Below are 21,296 nucleotides of genomic sequence, written 5' to 3'. Positions count from 1 at the left end.
CCAATAAGTGTAGAACTTTTTGAGTATTAATGTAGTACCTACATCTATGCTAAAAGAGGAAAAAATTTAAGACTTAAAGGGACATATAAATAAAAACTTGGACTAAAATGGAAGAAAAATTTCGCTATTAAAAAAAAAAAAGCCAAATTTGGTACTCTGTTGCATTGAAATTTTTTCCCCAAGTGTTGTTTGTGGGAGGCTCACAACAATTAATTTATTTTTTGACAAAAAAAAAAATTCAAACCGATGCTGCTACATCCCCCATGGCATTATTATTTTTAAAGTGATGATACTATTACTAGGGGATTTGCGGCACTTACCATTCCCCAATTGAAAATATATTTGTGCTACCCAAGCTTATATATATATATATATATATATATATATATATATATATATATATATATATATATATATGTCCGTGGCAAAAATATTTATGCAGTTGTGGCAGAAATACTTTTGTCTGCTACATACACAAATTTTTTTATATCTCTTAGGATCTGCATGTGAATCCTAAAAAATTTATCTTTATTTTAAATGAGGGACCCTAAAAAATACTAAAATGGTAAATGAGTCCTAAGAAGTAAGTGGGCAAAGAGCGTAGTGAAGACTAATGACTACATCAGTGAGGTGTCATCTGTTGGAAATCGACAATCACACACAAATCGAAAAATAAAAGAAAAAGAAGATAGAATCTTGACACAGTGATTTACCTCAGTTCGCCCAATGTAGGCTACGTCCAGCTTATTTGTACTATATTCACCTCACCACCACTCGTTACAAGTCACTCGGTTTACAAGGAGAATATAAATAGGATTAGAAAAATCAGTTATTCATGGGCGCAAGCCCAAACTATTAAGAAAAGGAAAAATTATAATAAATCAGATGCCTACAATATTACCTAGCCTTTCTGCTGACCCCGACAACAAGGGCCATCATCAACATGCGAAGTGTGAGCCATACCCAACATTTCCCCACTTAGTGAATGCTTCATATGTTTCTTCAATCCTAATGCAACTATACACCATTCAAACTTCTCTGAAATCACTACCTTGGTAAGAAAATCAACATTGTTGACCTTTGTATCAACCTTCTCCAGCAATACAACCTTGTCTTCAATCTTCTCTCTGATGAAGTGGTATTGTATGCTGATATGCTTGGTCCTTGTATCGAAACTTGGGTTCTTAGCCAAGAAAATGGCGCTCTAACTGTCACACCGAACGATCATCTCTCCTTGTGCAAAGCCAAGCTCTTTGCACAACCTCCGCAACCAAATAGCTTCCCCGATAGCATGTTTTAAGGCCATGTACTCAGCCTCTGTAGTAGATAAAGCAACAATGCTCTGCCTCTTACTCATTGATAATGGATATTTTATTGCACTTATTTATCACTCTTGATTAGCATTTTAGGAGTATTTGGAATGAAAATAATGGTCTTTTGGGTTAAATTAGATTTTTGGTTGTTTATTGAGTTTAATTTATTTTTGTCGTTAATTTCCAGCTTTACGATACTTTAGTATTTTAACCATATCTCACTCCACAGGAGTCTGATTGACTCCATTTTTATTGTGTTTTAAAGATAACTCAGAGGGCTACAAATTCTATGAAGACAAGAAATCCCAGTTCGGACAGGAAGATGGTCCAAATTAGAGCCCAAGTCGGACGTTAATTGCTGGAGATTTAATGATTTAAGTTTGTAATTAGAACTCAATGTTGTTTAGGCCCAAGACTATTTGTTTAGGTTTAATTATATTTTCTATTTTTATTATTATTACGGGCCAACATTAGTTTAACCCTAACCCGGTTTGGATGGATTTAAAAGGGTTCATTTAGGAAACTTGTTGGCAGTCTTTGTTTGAGAGTTTGTACAATTGACAAATTGTCTCTGGAGATTTTAATTCAATTCTGTTCTTCTTCTTCTTCTTCATCTTTTCTTCTTAATTTTGAATTATGTTTACCTTAGCCATGCGAGGCTAAGAACTCTTTAATCAACCTAAGGGTAATGGGTTCCATGGATTAGTCTAGAGGATCTGCGTTTTTTCCTTTAATCAGATTCGTTTCTCTTCTAAACTCATATTGATATCGTGCGATTGTGGATATTCAATCTGAGATTCACGATTGCGATTATGGAAAGAGATTAATCATCAGATTTGATGATTAGATTGATTAACCCTATGACCTTAAGTCAAACGGGCTAATACTCTGCGATTGTATGAGTAGAAGCACCGTATTTGACCAAACGCTAGGCGATCGCTTAGAGAGGGTTCTTAATTGAATACAAGGATTCTGATTCAATTGAGGTCAATCAAAATTTTGGTATCTTTTTATCCGAGGAAAGATGTCTTAGGAATCCTAGCCTTAGGTTGGTTATTTTAATTACAAATTTCAATTTCAATTTTTACATTATGTTTAATTTTAATTAAAGCGAACAAAAATCCCCCCTTTTTATTTTCTGTTTTTAATTTGCGATTTAAACCCTTGAAATTTCCTTGAGAGACAACTCAGGTTTGCACTATATTACAAAATTTTTATAAACCTGATTTTTTTAATTTGCATGAGTTCGACAGCTCGTCCACTCATCCAACTAATAGCTTCGCCGGATGAGGAAACAACATATCCAATTAATAGCTTTGTCGATAACTTAGAACCAGTAGACATGGGAGTCAACAAAGGTTTCCAGTCAATCATCTGGAATTTCTTCACAACATCCTCTATATACTTCCGCTGACTCAACCATAATCTTCCTTTGTCATTCTCCCCCTTAATCTGCATACCTAAGATCACATTTGCAGTACCAAGATCTTTCATTTCAAATTGCTTTGCTAGCAGTTCTTTCACAGTGCTAATCATCTTCAAATGGTTTCCAACGAGTAAAATGTCGTCAACATACAAAGTTAGAATAACAAAGTCACCTTCTAATCTTTTCACATAAACGCAATGATCAGCATCACAACGGTCAAAGCCAAGCTTCACCACATAAGTATCGAACTTCATGTACCACATCCTGGGGGACTGCTTCAGGCCATATAGAGATTTATTCATCTTGCAGACTAGCTCCTCTTTACCTATTACTATAAACCCCTCTGGATGCTTCATGAAAATAACCTCCTCCAAATCACCATGAAGGAAAACTGTCTTCACATCCAGCTGCTCCACCTCTAGGCCATATGCAGCTGCTACAGACAAAACCAGCCTTACGGAATTTAACTTTGCAATAGGTGAAAACACCTCACCATAATCAACCCCTTCTGTCTGTGAATATCCCTTTGTATCCAATCGAGCCTTGTAGCACTCAATCTCCCTATTGGCACCAACCTTCTTCTTAAATACTCACTTGCAACCAATTATTTTTTAGTCTGTAGGTAGATTCACCAAACTCCAAGTTTGATTTTTCAACAGAGACTTCATCTCTTTTTTCACAACTTCCTCCCACTGTTTGCTATCCTCTGAGCTCCTAGCTTGTTTTACAGTGCTTGAATCATCACCTGTAATACTAAATGCACAAACATCATCACTAGCACACATGATATAATTTTCAGGTGTATACATCTCAGATAGTCTTCTTTCCCTCGTAGACATCCTCAACACTAGTTCTTCAACCTCAGCCTCAGTTTTAGAAACTTCATCCTCTACCTCGTTATATTTAACAGCTTCAGAATTCAAATTTTCCAATCCAACCTGTGAGTTTATTGTATCCTCTTTCAAACCCATATCCAACTCCACTGTCTGTGGCTTTTCAGGAGCTTCAAGAAAAATTTGATTCAACTTAGATTCTCTGAATACAACGTCTCTGCTGTAAGTTACATTTCGAGTATCCGAATTTCATAACTTGTAACCTTTGACACCATCCTTGTACCCAATAAAGATACACTTCTCGGATTTACTATCAAGCTTGCTTCTTTTCTCCTTGGGTACGTGCATATGTGCTTCACAGCCAAACACTCTGACATGAGATATGTCTGGCCATTTTCCAAATAGTGCTTCATACAGAGTCTTCTCCTTCAAGGCTAATGTAGGAGATCTGTTCTTCAGATAACAAGCAGTAGCCACTGCCTCAGCTCAAAACTCAACTGCCAAGCCAGCATCGCTCAGCATACTCCGTGCTTTCTCCATGAAAGATCGATTCAACCTCTTTGCCACCCCATTCTGTTGAGGTGAGTAGGGCATAGTCTTCTGCCTTGCAACCCCTTTGCTTGCACAGAACTGGTCAAGTTTTGTTGAACAAAACTCCCCTCCATTGTCAGTTCTCAACACCTTGATTTTTCGATCAAACTGATTTTCCACCAAAGCCTTGGACTCGCAGAACTTATTGAACACTTCATCCCTACTACGCAAGAAATATAACCACACATATCTTGAAAAATCATCAGTAAAAGAAACATAATACCTTGATTTTCCATGTGATGCTATAGGTGTGGGGTCAAACACATCGTTGTGTATCAGGTCCAGAATCCCCCTAGCACTTCCTCTTATGGAATCAAAAGATACCTGATTTTGCTTCCCTTGTAGGCAATGCTCGCAAAATCCAAACCCCATAGAGCAGCTCGAAATTCCATCCACCAGCTTCTTTGATGTCAGAGTATCCAGACTTTTCTCTCTAATATGCCCCAGCCTCCTATGCCATAACATAGCAGTGTCCTCCTCTGCCTGTTTCGAAACATAGCTTTCACCACTGAATACTGTGCTACCTAGCAATTTCCCCAATTTACCATGGCGTTCTCCCTCCTCGAGTCAGCTTACAAGAATACTTGTCACTACTGAAATTAATATCAGCAATATTGCTAACGGGGATCAGATTTCTGGTAAACCCCAAATTTGCAACACGCCCGACAGATTCTTGATTGTCTTATTACTCATCTTCAGCTTTATCTTCCCATGCCCCACTATAGCATGAGTTGTGTTATCTCCCATTCTAACTATATCGCCAAAATATGATTCATAGGTGCAGAACCACTCCCTATGAGGTGTCATATGAAATGATGCTCCAATGTCAATAATCCAGCCATTGCAGTCACTATGACTGTCAAATGCCATGTACAGGTCCCCTGTACTATTATCATCATCCTTTTTTGTACCCAAAGCAGAAGGTTGTGAATCATCCCGCTTCTCAGGACCTGCGCTTTTGCTTCTGCAATTCCTTCTCAAATATCCACATGTTTGCACCTCCAGCACCTTATTTCATATTTATCAAGTTTATCACAGGACTTTGATTGTCCTCTCGATCTTCCTCTGTGACCAGACTTTGATTTGTCAACACTCTTCCCTCTAACAATTAGAGCCTCATTGTTGGTACCTTCAGAACTTACCATTTTCATCTTCTCAGACAATAAGGCAGCAATAATCGTCTTGAACGACAGTTTATTAACACCAGTACCAATTGACACAATGATGTGCTCCCAAGAGTTTGACAGTAAACACAACAAGGTGCAAGCTTTGTCTTCCTCATCCAGGTTGATGTCTATAGAGAAAAGTTGCGCACAAATAGTATTAAATTCATTTAAATGAGCAGAGAAAGAATAACCTTCCCTCATCCACAGATTGTACAGCCTCCTTCGCAAGAACAACTTGTTCACGAATGACTTGCTCTGATAAAGGCATCCTGGCTTGGTCCAGAGATCCTTTGCAGTCTTCTCAAAAGTTGTGTTCACTGGAACGTTATCTGCCAGGCATAACCAGATCAGGCTTCGCGCCTTTTGATCGTCTCTAGTTCACGCCTTCAACTCCTTTGACTCGCCTTCCTATGACGTTCCATCACCGACAATTTTCGTTGGTAGCGATGGTTTATCATCTTCGATCACGTACCACACGTCTCTGTTTACGAGCAAAGCCTCCATCTTCAGCTTCCATAACTCGAACCCCTTTCCTCCAAACTTTTCAACCTTGATCCGTGATTGGCCAGTTGACATCCTCTCCAAACCAATTTCATAGTTTTCTCTTACCAAGGAAAAACCCCAAATCGCGAAACCCCAATTTGTCACAAGAACCCCGATTGCAAAACTAAAGCTCTTGATACCAAAATGTTGGAAATCAACAATTAGACACAAATCGAAAAATAAAAGAGAAAAGGAAGAGAGGGTTTTGACATAGTGATTTACCTTGGTTCACCCAATGTAGGCTACGTCCAACTTGTCTGTACTATATTTACCTCACCGTCACTCGTTACAAGTCACTCAGTTTACAAGGAGAATATAAATAGGATTAGAAAAACCTTAACAACAGCTATTCATGGGCCCAAGCCCAAACTACTAAGAAAAGGAAAAATTACAATAAGCCAAAGGCCCACAACAGTACCCAGCCTTTCTGCTGACCTCGACAACAAGGGCCCTCATCAGCATGCGAAGTATGAGTCATACCCAACATCATTAAACAATGTAACTGTAATGTTGATAAAAAAAAGAGTCGCGGGCTCATGGTGACTATATACTTGTGTTAGAGAATAATATAAATCATTAAAAATGCACTCACCCAACACCTTAAGGTTTTGGGTTGAAGTGATTCTTTACATGGTATCAGAGCTTCAGTGACCACAAGGTCACGAGTTCGATCCTCACCGCCCCCACTTTCAAGTGGAATTAAAAAAAAGCACAAGGTTAAACCAAAAACATTGGGCCTGTGCAATATTCACACTTCAAGCCCAAAGGGCTCTTGTGTGAGGGGGTGTGTTAGAGAATAATATAAATAATTAAAAAGACCCTCACCCAACAACTTAAGATTTTGGGTAAAAGTGATTCTTTACAACTTGTGAAGCATGAATCTAGGCATTGATGCCACTGAAAATTACGATAAAATATTAGACAATCACCGTGTAAACATTTCTAATTAATTAAAATAAAGAGTAAACACCCTTTTTAGTCCCTGGCAATATCTACGAAGTACTTTTCAGTCCCTGACAATAAAAAAGGACCAAATTGGTCCCTGAAAGTACAAGAAAAGGGCCACTCTACATATTTGGGAGTTGACATAAGGACTAACATGACCCTTTTTTGTAATTTCAGGGACCAATTTGGTCCTTTTTTATTGCCAGGGACTAAAAAGGACTTCGTAGATATTGACAGGGACTAAAAATGGTGTTTACTCTAAAATAAAATTATACCTTAACCTTTTCAAATTTCTATTGTTTTGAATTTTTTAAGGCGCAAAGGTTTCAAATAATAGCAGAGCATAACCCCAGGATCATGTCACTCAAGCTTTCAAGGAAACACAATGGTTAATTAGTTGATAAGTAAAACCTCAAATTCAGATTTCATTGAAAGTAATTAGCAATATTTGTGGGAGGGAATGAACTATTCCCTTACTGTGAAGTGGAGAATACCTGACTCTATCAGCGATCAACATTTTTGTCGACAAATTCTGAAGTGGGCATAAAACTTCAAAATGTAGAGCTAGATTATCAGGTTAGAAGGAATTATATCAAATTTCCACCTGTTTCAGCAACCTGCTAATAATGATACATGGACAATTCTGTTATGTTCATGAGTGGATACACTATTAAGGCAAAAACTGACATCATATAAAGTCACACCTAATATCTGTATATTTTTTGTCAATTTTCTCTGAATTTCTAGATCCCTACTGGTCAGTAGTCGCAGCAATGGGAATGGCAGAATGGATTGGTCTTGGGTTATCCTGATCAATATTCTGAGAGGGTTTTAGTATGTGCTTAGCACCTGGACTAAGTTTGACAGGACCTGATATTACCACCCTATCCAGGTCAAAAGAATCAAACCCAAGATAATTTCTAGGATTTAGATTCTAAGCCTCATTCTGACAACATATACTTCTTGCACCTACTTGGATATCAAGTTCAACTGATCTTGTGTTTCGCTGCAAATCTGTACTTGAGTTTTCTCGAGTCAACCCCGTCATGCGACTTAAGTTTTCCTGCACTTATATATTAGGTAACTTGTTCGGTTTAGTAAGATCAACAAGATTAGATGCGGGTCTCTTCCTGGAATTTCTGCATGGATGATTGTCTTTGGTAGTCATATCATCTAACTTCACTTTGTCAGTGACCTTAATTACGTTTCTACAACCACTGTTTATGGCAGAGGGTGATTTGGTAATGGGTGTAACTGACACATGTGGAGGTTGAACAATTGACGCAGGGCAAAAAAGGGCCTTCCTGGGACAGTGAGAAGTCACAGAATTACAAGAATTCAGAAAATCTGCTGAATGATTCACAGATGGTGCAATAAAATTATTTCCCCATGTATTTTGAGGAAAGCTTTGGGTAGAAGAGGTCCCTGGCAGCCTTGCATGTGTTGAGCCTAACAAGCATGGTGGTAAACTCCCATAGGACCTCTTAAAGCAAGATGCTTTGGCCTGTTCTTCAACAACTGGGTGCAAGAAAGGAAATCCGAAGGCTGAATTCGTAGCATGATGGTGCTTCTTCCTGTCATTCAGCTCACCATTGATTGAAGAGGTAGGCTGACTAAAATTGCAAGGAGTAGGTAGTTCCTGTGACTGAAGGCTGAGTCCTTGAGGTTTAGCTCCAGATATAAACTGCACAGGCAAGTCGTCAGGTGCCCTATTATATAATGCACATGAAGTAGGTGCATGGGTAATATGGTGCAAATTAGAACTAGCAATTCTGCTGACGCCAAGGTATCCATTTTGGGATACATGATTCCTTTGTTGATTAAGAAATGCGGAGTTTGGACCTTTCATCAATAAGGTACTTTGGAAAGCCTGATTGCTTTGAATTTTCACTGATTGTAACCCATGTTCGGTTGACATCTGTAATTGTGAACCAGATATCCAATCATTCTTACAGCATCTTCCCGATAAAGAATTCTCTTTAGCAGCATCTTCAGAATAATGCCTTCTTCTGGATTCCTCATCGGCCCAAAGATCTCCTCTCGCAAATTGTTGCTTCTCTTTGCTGCTTCTACCAATTGGAACATCTTTACCCATCAACCTCATTGTTGGTTGGCTGGAACTTGGTGAAATAGGACCTGAACTTTCTTTTGGAGAAACCATTCCATTTACCTTGTGGTTTGGCACCTTGTCACGTTGATTCTGTTCAATGAAAGGGTTTCTCATAAGGTTCAATTCTGAATCAGGCTGCTGGACATAGTGATTGGAACACCTATCAGAATTATGCTGGTAGATATCTGCTCTCTCCCTTCCATGTAACTCAGTAACACCTAACCTTGCTGGATAATGCGGAAATGGATTTACCCGATATTGAAGTGTCTTCTCAACAACATGCCTCTCACCACTGCTTAAATATTCCTGGGCCTGGCTACTTTGATGGAGAGTATTATTCACAGGTAAGCCACTTAAAGAATCTCTTAATATACATGATGTCTCTGGCTGGTTCATCCCAACTTGTCCACTTGAACTGAAGTTGATTAGTTCACCATGAGAATTGAGTGGCAAACCAAAAAAGTTCTGCTCCATGCAATTATTTCTTACACTTCTTTTCCCCCAGTCAGGCAAAAGAAACGAATTATCAATCACATCAGCAGAAAACATGTGAGACCACGGTCTGCCTCCCAAATCTTGGCCATTATTAACATTGTCTGCATAAGTATGCAATGGAAATTCAGGTCTCTCATTTCCTTGGTTATATGACGCAGAATAAGACGATGAAGGCTCCAAAAATGTCCTTGTATTTGCATTTGAGTTCATAGCGGCAGACTGGAAAATTGGATCCTCCAAATGATCAATGAACTTCCCTGTGGAGCTAAAAGCATCGGATTTACACACTTGTGTTTTTATACCAGAAAACTGCCCCGTTTGAAATGCAGAAAGAGGTCTAGAAACGTCAGTATATGGAGAACAATGCAGTGTAGTTGTGTTTCCTCTATCAAACCAATGTAAATTATTATCACAAAATGAAAAATTGGATGATGATTCAGATTTCTCTACTACGTGCTTTGATTTATCTTGATTGGTGCTCGGCTTCAAGAAATTTTGTACCGCAACTTCTCTCAGAGCATTAGCAAACTGTTTACTTTCAACTATTGGACAAACCTCCTTTCTCTTGTCAATGTCAATGACAATGCTGTCATCATTTCTGTTTACCTCCAAATTTGCAGTTCCTTCATCACTTCCAGAGGACTGCTCCTTTCCAAATGAAGCAGCCAACGCATTTGAAGATAACTTGAACACGGTTTCATCAAATGAGTTTGTCTTTTTCGGACCAAGTTCGTAATCTAAAGCAGAAAATCTCACATGCCTGTCTGATTTTGGCACTTGAACATCACAATCGTTTTCTTCAGTACCATCTTGAATATTACAACCACTTGAAGTACTTTCAGAAATATGTTTGTGATTCTTAAGAATGCCACGAATTGGAGACACTGCTTTTTGTTGCTTTCCAACTGAGTCACAGGCTTTTACTTTTTCCCTCTTTTCTTCTGATAAGATCTTTAAACCCAATTTCTTTTCATGGGCAGAAGAAGCATCAATGTCATCAAGTTTAACTGTTTTATTCCCCATAGTATCTTCTAGCTTTCTGAAATTATTTGCTGGATTTTGCACCTTGCGCTTATAAGCATCTCCCTGGGACATACAAAGTTAACCAACTTAATTAAGCCTAGCAAGGTTAAGATTAAGAATAATACTCAAAAAGTATCGTGATAACAAGTGATGTATTCTTTTCTTCAAGCCCCCCTCCCCAATCCCCCAATTTTGGTTCTCTCTTCTTTTCTTCCCTTGAGCTTGTAACAAAAGAAACGGTATGGCTGACAAGAAGATTTGAAGGGAACTCTTTTTTGAGGCATGCATAATTAAATCAATGTAACACTCTTACAAATTATCTGTTTCACATAAATGCAATTTTCAAAGTTTATCTTCTACTCCAGTTATGGACCGTATTATAAATAATAGACGATAATAATGCACTCAAATTTTCAATATCTACTTCAGTGGTTATAAGTAACTGGTGCAATGGATGTAATCTTCAGAGTTGGCGCAAATAAATTCTTTTAAGATATCAGAGCAAAATTCTTGGCATTAGCCTTTTTAATTTTTACTTTCAGAAGAGGAAAATAAATTCAGTATAGGTAAAGACTTTAAAGAATAACCTATTTCTATATGGGAAATCATATTCTCATGTTGCATGAAATTGATCTTTTATGTTGCATTCACATCGAAAAATGTACCTCTCTTTTTACTTATTTTTTTTAAATTGGTGAATCCCACTTTATTTGTCTCTAAACATGAAAAAACTTATCTCTTACTACATGATAGAAGTAATCCCCTTTCTATATATTGTAAAAGCATAGATGCCTAACTTAACTGAATAATTCCCTTACTTTTACTATTTACTTCAAGTTTACATAAATATTAAAAACAAATTATAAGTGCCAAAATCTTTTACCAAGCTATAATCAATAAGCTCAACTATGCCATGCTGATATTTTTGTAAAGCAACATTAGTGATCATAATTGCTTGCATTTCCCTCTTAAAAGAAAGAGAGTCAATTTTTTTATTTCTTTTTTTGGTAATTATAGTCAATACTTTTTACTTTAAGTATAGTAGAGCATTGAGTTCAGTTTTGATGTCTTCTGCCTAATTTTTTTTTTCACACTCATAAACAATTATGTGTTACATTATTTGATGAGTTTGACTATGTTAACAGTTGAGATGACAATGAGATGCAATTGTTACACTAACAGTACAACAAAATTAAATTCTTAATGATATATAAGATAAACTTCTTTTTAACTCAGCCCACCACAGCATAGTAAAATAGAATCCCCACTCTTGATAATAACATAGCTTGTTTGAATTCTGTTTCGGAAAACAGTTTTTTTTATTTTTAGAAAAAAAAATAAAAAATCTGTTTAATAAGATTTATTTTGTAAAAAAATTTAAAAATTGTAACTGTTTTTATTTTTAAAATAAAATTTAACGAACATGTCTGAGTTGTTTTGTTTTGTGTTTTAGTTTTTAACTTTTAAAATAAAAAATAACAGAAAATATTTATTTCATTAACTTTTTTATAAAACAATTTTAAGAAGAAAAAAAAAATCAAACAGATACATAGATATATAATTTCTTATTATACTCTTTTCCTCCTTAAAACACGTGGCTTCCGTGTTATTTAACACCTTTTTTTTAGTTTTTTGAAAACTCTCAAACTGTCAATTATTTTCACATTTTTATTTTTACGTGAAGGTTTTTTTCTTTCTTATCAAATATTAACTGTCTATACTCTCTTTAAAATAACTACTTTCAATTTTTTTACTACACTGTTAAAATTTTCCTTTTCTCTCCAAACCTCAGCTGCTTGTCCTCTCAAATTAATTCTTTTCACTTTCCTTTTATATTAAACTTTGTTCTTTCTCCCTAAATCTGAGCTACTTCCATCCTATATGATAAATTAGAGTACATTATCTTAAAAGTGGCTTAATCTTTTTGTCTACTCTACGTTAAAGAATGATATTTGTCATTCAAATTAACTTTTCTTCATTTAAATTTTAAATTCGATTTCTTTTAAATTGATTATGCACGAACTTTTAATAATTTTAAACTTCTATTTTTAATCTATATTTTTTAATTCTACTTGAATTAATTATGGATACATTTCTTATAATTTTAATTTTTCTGAATATTTTTCTTATAATATATACTTAATCAATTTATCTTAAATTTTAAATACCTATGCATGGGATACGTGATTATATATATATATATATATATATATATATATATATATATATATATATATATAAAAGAAAGGAAAAATACTTCTGCATTTACCCGAGAAGTATTCTCCTCATGTGACACACTTAGCCGAATTTTGAATTTAAAAAATAAATAAATATAATGAGCCCCGTTATATCTGCTCTACGGCTACTGAAGAGATACAAAACCCATAAAAGAAATGAATATTCATTATGTGCAACGTGCGCATTTATCGTCATTGACATAGGAAAAAAGATATTAGACTCCATATCCCTGAAAATGATTTTAGGTATAACATCTATAGTTTAAATGCGATACACATTCATCAGGGTAATGTCTTTTATTCAAAGATGTGTTAACACATCATTATAAAAGTTCAACTTCCTAACTAGCTAGTAATTGTGAATATGTGATATTATAAAATAATAATAATAATTTAACAACACCAAAATCATAGCGTAAATATTTTTCACTGACTGCGTATAAAAATTAAATTCATTGATATAAATATAAGATTACATACTTAGTCTATAATTAAATTGTATATGTAACGACTACCAAAATAAAATAAAAAAATGTAAATGTTGTGAGACCTTTATTTCAAAGTCTTATCTATAATATTTAAGCAAAAATATTAACATTTAATTATCAATATAAACTACATATACCTAAAAATGCTATATTTAATTAAAGAAAGTAATATGAGGTTATTCAATTCATTATAAATATTAGGTCGAAAACGTCAAGTTGTAAATGAAATTAAGCTTATGCTTGAAGTAATTATGAATATTACAGTTATACAGTTCAGCAGCATATAATCCTAACAACAATTTTTTTTCCTTTGATTTTCAACATTTTATAGTAATAACAAAAATTTGTAGTAACTGAATAACCCTATTGATCTGTTACAAAATAATCACTTTGACGAATCATAAAGAGAAACTTTCTGTTTGAAAGAAATATTATATGAAGTTCTTCAATATACTAGTAAAAGGCACGTAAAATTTTAGAACAATAGTCTTATCAATTGTTTCATGTTTATAGGTGTAGTTATGTGAGCTAAAAACACTGACATGTATCAAAATACAGTTATACAATTATGATAAAAATTATTATAGTTGTTAAAATTATCTAATTTTAATGACCGAATGAAATAATGATTATTGAATGTGTATTTATTTTTTATTTTTTATTTAAATCTGGAGATATCTTCATTCAACCTCCTCCGGTCACCGAAGGCTGCTCCCTTATTGGAATAGTGGGTGCATGCATTGAGTTTTACCACCGGAAGAAGGATGAGGCTAATCTTTCATTCCAGAAAAGAGACATGTCCTTCAACTCCAAAAGATTTTTCAAAAATTTACTTTAAGCAAGGTTTGAATCCTTGACCCAAACAAACCTTTGGAACCTCAATTGCCAACTGTGTTATTAAATGTATATTTTTACCACGTATATCTTTACCATGTATATCTTAGTTTTTCAGAAATAAATTTCAAGAATGAATGAATCCTTTAAAATGAAAAAAAAAAAAAAAAAGTAACTCTAAAGCATCTATTTCTAAGGGAAAAGGAGATTTAAAAAAAATAATATTAAAGCATATATTTCTAAGGAAAAAACTAATCAGTGAAATTCCTTAAAAAATTACTGGGAGATTCAGAAGTACTAAAATTTTTACTAAAGAGAAGGGGTCATTAGGGCAAGCAAATGCATGAATTATGATGCTTACACTTTTATTTAAAAAAGTTGAGGCCTCTATGCAGTGAACACTAAAATTAATATAAAAAAACTGCATTACATTTTCTCATGCTGTTCGAAACTCTGAGTTCTATAAAGTTCCCTCCATATCTTCATCAGTAAAAACTTATTAATAGGCATGGAAAGTAAAACATTACGATAAGAATCAGAGTCAGAAGACGATGCTGTGTGAAAAGCTATAACTAAAATTAGTCTTGAAACGTTTAGATTTAAAACAGTCTAGACAACATTACAGACGTCATTCTTCCTAACATCGATGCCAGTCAAGTCCAACTTTGAAATTTTAATCAATTAATGTGATCAGTTGGTTTTCGAGGACATATCTAGTCTAGGGAAAAAGTTAGCCCCAACCAAGATCACCTTATATCAGCATTGTTCCCCCCTTCATGGCCAGCTCCCTAAAGTTAATATTTGACAACTTCCACTTTCAAATATCAGCAAGCACTAGCATATATTGATACTACTTTCAGGCTTATCTTTTCCGTAGCACTATATACTCTTTTATGAATAAATTTTTAGTACTATTATTATATCAAAAATTCAGTGTATTCCATCAATAAAAAAATTACATGTCAAATTTTTTTTTTTCTATCAATTTTTTTCTGTCTTCTCTGATATGTAATATTAATAAAATGCACTGAATCTAGATACAGCAGTAGCACCAAAGATTTATTCATCTCCTAGGTTGTGATCTGTTAGCCACTTATTGATTTGATTGTATCTAAAAATTAAGTGTTGTTTATTTACACGCCAAATTTTATACACCACTTATATACTTTTTTCTATTTAAAAAATATGGATAAAGAGTGGATATTGAAATATATATTTTTCCTAATTTATTATTAAAAATAATATAAAAAGGTGTAATAAAAATGATATGCAAATATTATTATTTAAAAAAATATAACGCTAGGAAAAAAGCACAAACTACAAGCAAAAGCCACTTGGCTTTTGACCGACATATACAGGAGCAACTCTCCCCATAGACCAACACAACCCCTTCAGTATGAAACCAGACGAGTCTCGCATTCACGTTCTCACCCACGACACCAAAATCATTACATCTAGGATATAGAAGAGATGGCCACCCACCCAGACTTTATTCACGAGTCATGACAATTGCTGCATAAAATAAAACACTTCATAGCATAGGACAACGCCCATGCGATGAAGATCTTTATTACTCCGACGGAGAATAAATTTTCTTCCGCGGTGTCCATCTCGCATTGCATAACAAAAATTTCCCTGAACCACATCACTATGTTAACTTTTCAGTGTTCCCTAACAGACCCAATAAACGATCTTCCAAATTATGAACCTTCAAAATTCACACTTATCCCTCTACCCAAATCTTATCCAGCTGTAAGCTGTATGTAAACCTGTCAGAAAAACTACCTCATAGATGAGAAGACATTCATCTAGCTACCCATGGCCCATATGATAATTACCCCCAAATAATTATTCGCGAATAGTGACGAGGCAGAAGCAACCCCTCATCATTAGGCTCAGCTCTTCCACCTCCTAAGTCCGAACCCATGAGTGGCACTTCTAGCTAAGATACCTGTACTAACTAAACACGTTACACATGGATCAACATTCTTGCAGCGCATTACGCATCCCTGAATAGGCCCTTATATGTTCAATATTTTTACACTCTTTTTTCCAAACTCTTAGACGCAACGTGTTTCACACAAGTACCAAACTCAAAACCACTCACTTAAACAATCACAAATGTCATGCTGTCTCTCTAAACAGCTTTTTCAGCAGCAATTTTATGCAGAAAAGTAACACATAGAATTAGCAAACCTATTATCGCATGCAATAATCAACTACAACAATGCAGAAACTACAATATTGAGTAATATTTTATGGCTTAAAACTTATCAAATATATCCTTAGTTGCCATGAATTAGCTGCAATTATGGAACTAGCACATGCATCCATGAAAGATTAACTTATATTTTATGATATGTAAACCCCATACATAACAACATACCTCCTTTGCAGTGAACTCATTGTTGAACGAATTCTTCTTTTTCTTCTTGTTCTTCTTTTTCTTCATCTTCTTGCTCTCATTGTTCAGAGGTACAACACCACGCTTCCTCACCTTGCTTTTCTTCTTCATAACCTTCTTCATCTTTTTCTTTTTCTTCACGTTTTTGTTCGTACTCTTCTTGCTATTGATTGTGGCACCACCGCAACCAGAATTCTCCAATTCTTCTCCAATCACATCATCTTTGTCCTCAACCTCCACAGCGAGATGGCCGCCGCCGGCAGAGTCTATTTGAGGCGCCACCGTGAGAATCTCCTCAATCGACCGCTTCTTCGGCGCTTTGGGCTTGGGATTCGAACTCAGCCTCTTCATCTGCCACCGCTCTGCTCTCATCGCTTGCGCAAGGCAACCGTCGATGTGCGCATTCACAGCTGTCACAGTCTCCGCGTTGAAAACCCTACACACGGGACAAACCATCTCCAATTTCTCCTCTTCCTCCGCAGAATTTGAATTTCCTTCGTCCGATTTTGCCGATTTACGCAAAATTCCGCCGCCTACGCCATTGGATCTCAGCGCTTCCAGCCGCCGCGAGAGCTGCCGGAACTTCGTTACAGTAATGGAAATCTCATCGGCGTCCTCGCTAAACGGCCAGAAGTTCAGCGAGGTCTCGATCTGCGGCTGCTGCTGTTGCTGCTTCGTCTCCTCCTCATCGTCCTCCAAATCGAAAATCTCTGCGATGGAGCGCTTCCTCTTCGGCGCCTTCGATTTCGACCTCCTCATCTGCAGCCGCTTCTCCTTCATCGTTTGCGCGAGGCAGCCATCGATGTGAGCGTTCACCGCCGTCAGCGTCGCAGCGTTGAAATCGCGGCAAACCGGACAAACCATCTCCAACTTCTCCTCCTCCTCCGCTCCGTCCAAACCAACAACCGACCTATCCGATTTCGCCGATTCGCTCCCGTCGTCGGTTCGAGAAACCACTTCCTCCTCCGGGGGATTCTCCAGCTCTTCTCCGCCGCCGCCATGTCTGGATCTCAGCTCGGCGAGCTCGTCGGACCACCATCGAGACTTCGTAACGATCATCGGAGGCAGCCAGGACTCCGCATCCTCGCGGCTTAGCTCGGCGGTGGGGAATGGCCAGCATTTGAAGACGTCGACGGACCTCATCTTAGACGTGTAGTCCCTGCAGCACCGAATCAAAACCACAGAAAGAGGCACAGTTAGTTACAGTCACAGTCATAGCAGTGAACAAAAATTACAAACAAAAAATGAAAAAAGAAAAAGATAAAAAGATATATAGATGCCTTATGGAGAAGCCATGGAATGTGACTGCCATGATCAGTGACACAAAAATTGTGATTAAGAAGAAGATGTTGAAGAAGAAGAAGAAGAAATGGTAGTAGAGAGAGACATGGATGGTGAAGATGAGAGAGAGAGAGAGAAGCGTAACGGCAAAAATAATGCTTCTTCGCGCTCTAAGGGAGGGTCAGAGTGTGTGTTTCCGTAGCGGTTTACTTTTTTTCTTTTTTCTTTTTTTTTCTCTCCTTAATTTATGACTGAAAGGGACGTATGAGAGAGAAAGTGCAAGCCAAGACTCAAGAGCGACTCACGCTCAACACACTCACACGACGACACGATCACACCACATACAGCAAAATATCTCCACTACTTTTTTTTTTTTTTAACTTATCATAATTATTTTTTTAAGGCGAATTAAAATTCTTTGTATCTTCATGGATTTGACTCTTTCAGCCGCCTATGGAACTAATTTAGAGTTCGGGTGCGAGTCCAAAAATTACGATACTTATACTCCTCCTCATATGGTATCTCCACTACTCTTCTAGTATGGAAGACTTGATATATTTTTTAATAAATTTGATAAAAAAAATAATAAAATCAAAATTTTCATTTTATCTATCTTTTATAATTATTGACACATATATTTTATCTTTTTTATTTTTAATAAAAGAATATATACTCCCGTGTTATAAAAAAATGAATGTTTAAAAATTCGGTTCCGCCGTTGACTCGACCGAGGTGAGGGGTTATTGATTCAACCGGGGGTCTCGGGGTTATTTCTCTGACTCAGTTTTATATATTAAAAAAAATTAAATATATATCCTATATAAAAAATTTAAAAAAATCAAACCACCAATCATCAAAGATTCAAAATATACTTAACATAATTCAACCAATTACATCCACAAATCAATATTACAAATCAAAGTATCAAACTATTAAAGTTGGGGAAGGATATTGTGACAACCAAGTTGTGTTACTACCAAGTGACTACCAATCAATCTCACCGTTAGATCGATTATGTTGATCCAACGGTTATATTTATTTCCATCTTTGTATGGTCATAATTCCCCATATTCAAAGTGAAAGCATTAAATATGAAAAATCATAACCATACAAAGGTGAAAATAAATATAAAGTATTAAATTTGGGGAATCATGACCATACAAAGATGGAAATAAATATAACCGTTGGATCCATATAATCGATCTAACGGTAAGATTGATTGGTAGTCACTTGGTAGTAACACAACTTGGTTGTCAGAATATCCTTCCAAATTTGGGCTTTTATTGTTCTTCTCACGCACCTACAACATCATATGAAAAAAAATCCCTTACCCAAGAGATAACGGTGGAGGAGAGGCGGCACGAATCAGATTAGGAAGACTAGATCTGGGTCTCGGAGAGAGGATCGAAAGAAAATGAGGAACAATTAAAATTTCAAATCTATTTCTAGAGTGGTGAGTTTTTTTGTTTTTTTGTTACGTATCTAACAACAACTTTTTGTGTGTAAATTTAAAAAAAAAAAAAATTCGATGACCCATTCCTCTGACCTGAAAGTCACGGGTTCAACCGGGAGTTTCGGGGGTCAAAGGGATCAACATGTATGTAAGATCTAACTGCTGACCCCAACTCTCAGAGAGAGGAGGTCAGTGACCCGGAGGGGTTGACTCAGGGAGAAATAGGGTTTTAAAACATTGTAAAAAATACGTTCAGCGGGTTGAAATAGAAAAAATTTACAAATTATTTTAGTGAGAGAAATGTAATAAGAAATTAATACATTAATAATGTAATGTTTAAAGAAGTAAAAATAAAGGAAAAAAGAAGTCTCATATTATAAGAAATTTCTAATCTCATGTCATTGATATAGCAAGAATGAGACCTATCTATTTAAGAAATAAAAAAAAAAAACAGTAGCATGCTTTTTTTTTGTTTTCTCCTATATGAGAAAAACAAACCCTAAAAACAAATTATATATTATATTTTTTCATTCAATAAACATTAGTTAGATGCATTGGATTAGTTATTTCGATGTTATTCACTTTTGTTAATTAATTAATTATTTTATTTTTTTCATCTTTGATTCTTTTAATGATACGCTGAACAAAAGGTTCGAAGATATAATAAATTTGATATAATATTAATTTATCCTCCCATTTTAATTTTATGTTTTTGCAGCTTTCATAGTCAGATTACAATATATAGATAAAATATGTTATACTAATTCTTTGATAATCAATGAAAAAAATTAAAAAAAATGTGATATTTATGAATGAAATAATTTAATTTATATTGTGCATAATAAAATAGTTTAGTAGATTAAAATATTTAAAAGTTTATATTATTCTTGAGTTGTTTATCATTTAATACTCATACAATGCAAAATCAAAATTTAAATAATTTAATTTTTGAGATTGTTGTTTGTCCTTTTAAAGGATATAGAATTGTGTGTGAGTGTGTGTTTTTTTTTTCATTTTAAAAATATTCTAATTGATTCATCACTTCACGATTAGTCCGATTCGGGACGGATCCCGAAATTAAGACTTTAAATTTCTCTAAAAGACAATACTGGAAGAATCAAACACATGTTCTCAGCTCCACTTGTTCGATTCTCTGGCGCTAACTAAGCTACCATCGGGGGAGAATTGTGTTTTTTAAGTAAAAGAAAGAGATATAAAATGAATATGATTGGAGGAGATATTGAGAGTTTTTTAATTTAAATTTTATATAAAATAATAAAAATATTTTTGTCTAATCACTTATTAAGCTTTGATTTTTATATTGTAATTTATATAAAATAATATTTTTAACAATATTAATATTAATAATTAGTCCCTCTTAAAAATATTTTTAATAATTAACATTTATCATTAATTTTCATGATACTTATAATTTTAATATTTTAGTTTTATCTCTCGTTATAAAAAATATTCTAGACCTGCCAATCTGCCATTAGTTAGAGTCCTGTTGTAAGGATTGATCTGAGCGTTCGGGTTGCACAGTAAACATTATTCTGGTTTTAATAATAACGGGAAAAATATGTATCAAGTTATGATAGTTTAATTAGCTTAAAGAGAATATAAATTATGTTCGATTCTTTTTAATATTATTTAAAAAAAATTAAAACCTTACTTTTATATCCGCACCAAGCTTCCGGTGTATAAAAAAAAATAATAGTACTGGGAGGATGTAAGTGAATCGTTGGGTTTGCAGTATCGTGATCATCGATGCCCGTTCTGCACTCGTGTGGTCATACAAAACAAAGATTCTGCAGTAAGAGAAGCAACATCTCAAACGCGTCGTCTATCGCTCCATTTACGCACGCGCTTTGGACAGTTCATCAAATGAGAAATATGTGGATTCGTTTTTTTTTTTACCGAGAAATATGATATTAATAACTATATATTGTCAATTTTATTTTTCCACATAGCACATGAAACATGATGTCTGTAAATAACTAATTCAACTTAAAAGTTTGTTGGGTGAATTTTTTTTAAAGATTTATATTAATCTTTTACATATTTTTTCACATAAATTTTTTTAAAATTTAAAAGCGTGGATATTGTATAGGACAAATTTTAGTTTACATTATGTTTTTACTTAATTTCATTAAA

General features: G+C 35.0%; 1 protein-coding gene across 1 annotated transcript; it reads right to left on the bottom strand.

The window, feature by feature from the left end:
- Positions 1-7,424: 7,424 nt before the first annotated feature.
- On the bottom strand, positions 7,425-17,377 carry LOC133316548 (uncharacterized). Its single transcript, XM_061518306.1, has 2 exons — positions 16,391-17,377; positions 7,425-10,508 (listed from the first exon to the last, which is right to left on the bottom strand). The coding sequence occupies exons 1-2, from the start codon at positions 17,270-17,272 to the stop codon at positions 7,887-7,889; spliced, it is 3,504 nt and encodes a 1,167-aa protein (XP_061374290.1). The 5' UTR covers positions 17,273-17,377; the 3' UTR covers positions 7,425-7,886.
- Positions 17,378-21,296: the final 3,919 nt, after the last annotated feature.

Source organism: Gastrolobium bilobum, unplaced genomic scaffold (genome assembly GCF_033153095.1).
Source record: "Gastrolobium bilobum isolate Gb01-03AN ecotype WA unplaced genomic scaffold, APGP_CSIRO_Gbil_v1 utg2361, whole genome shotgun sequence".
NCBI classification, from domain to species: Eukaryota; Viridiplantae; Streptophyta; class Magnoliopsida; order Fabales; family Fabaceae; genus Gastrolobium; species Gastrolobium bilobum.
The sequence above is the reverse complement of the archived record's forward strand: the minus strand, read 5'-3'. Positions and strand labels throughout refer to the sequence as shown.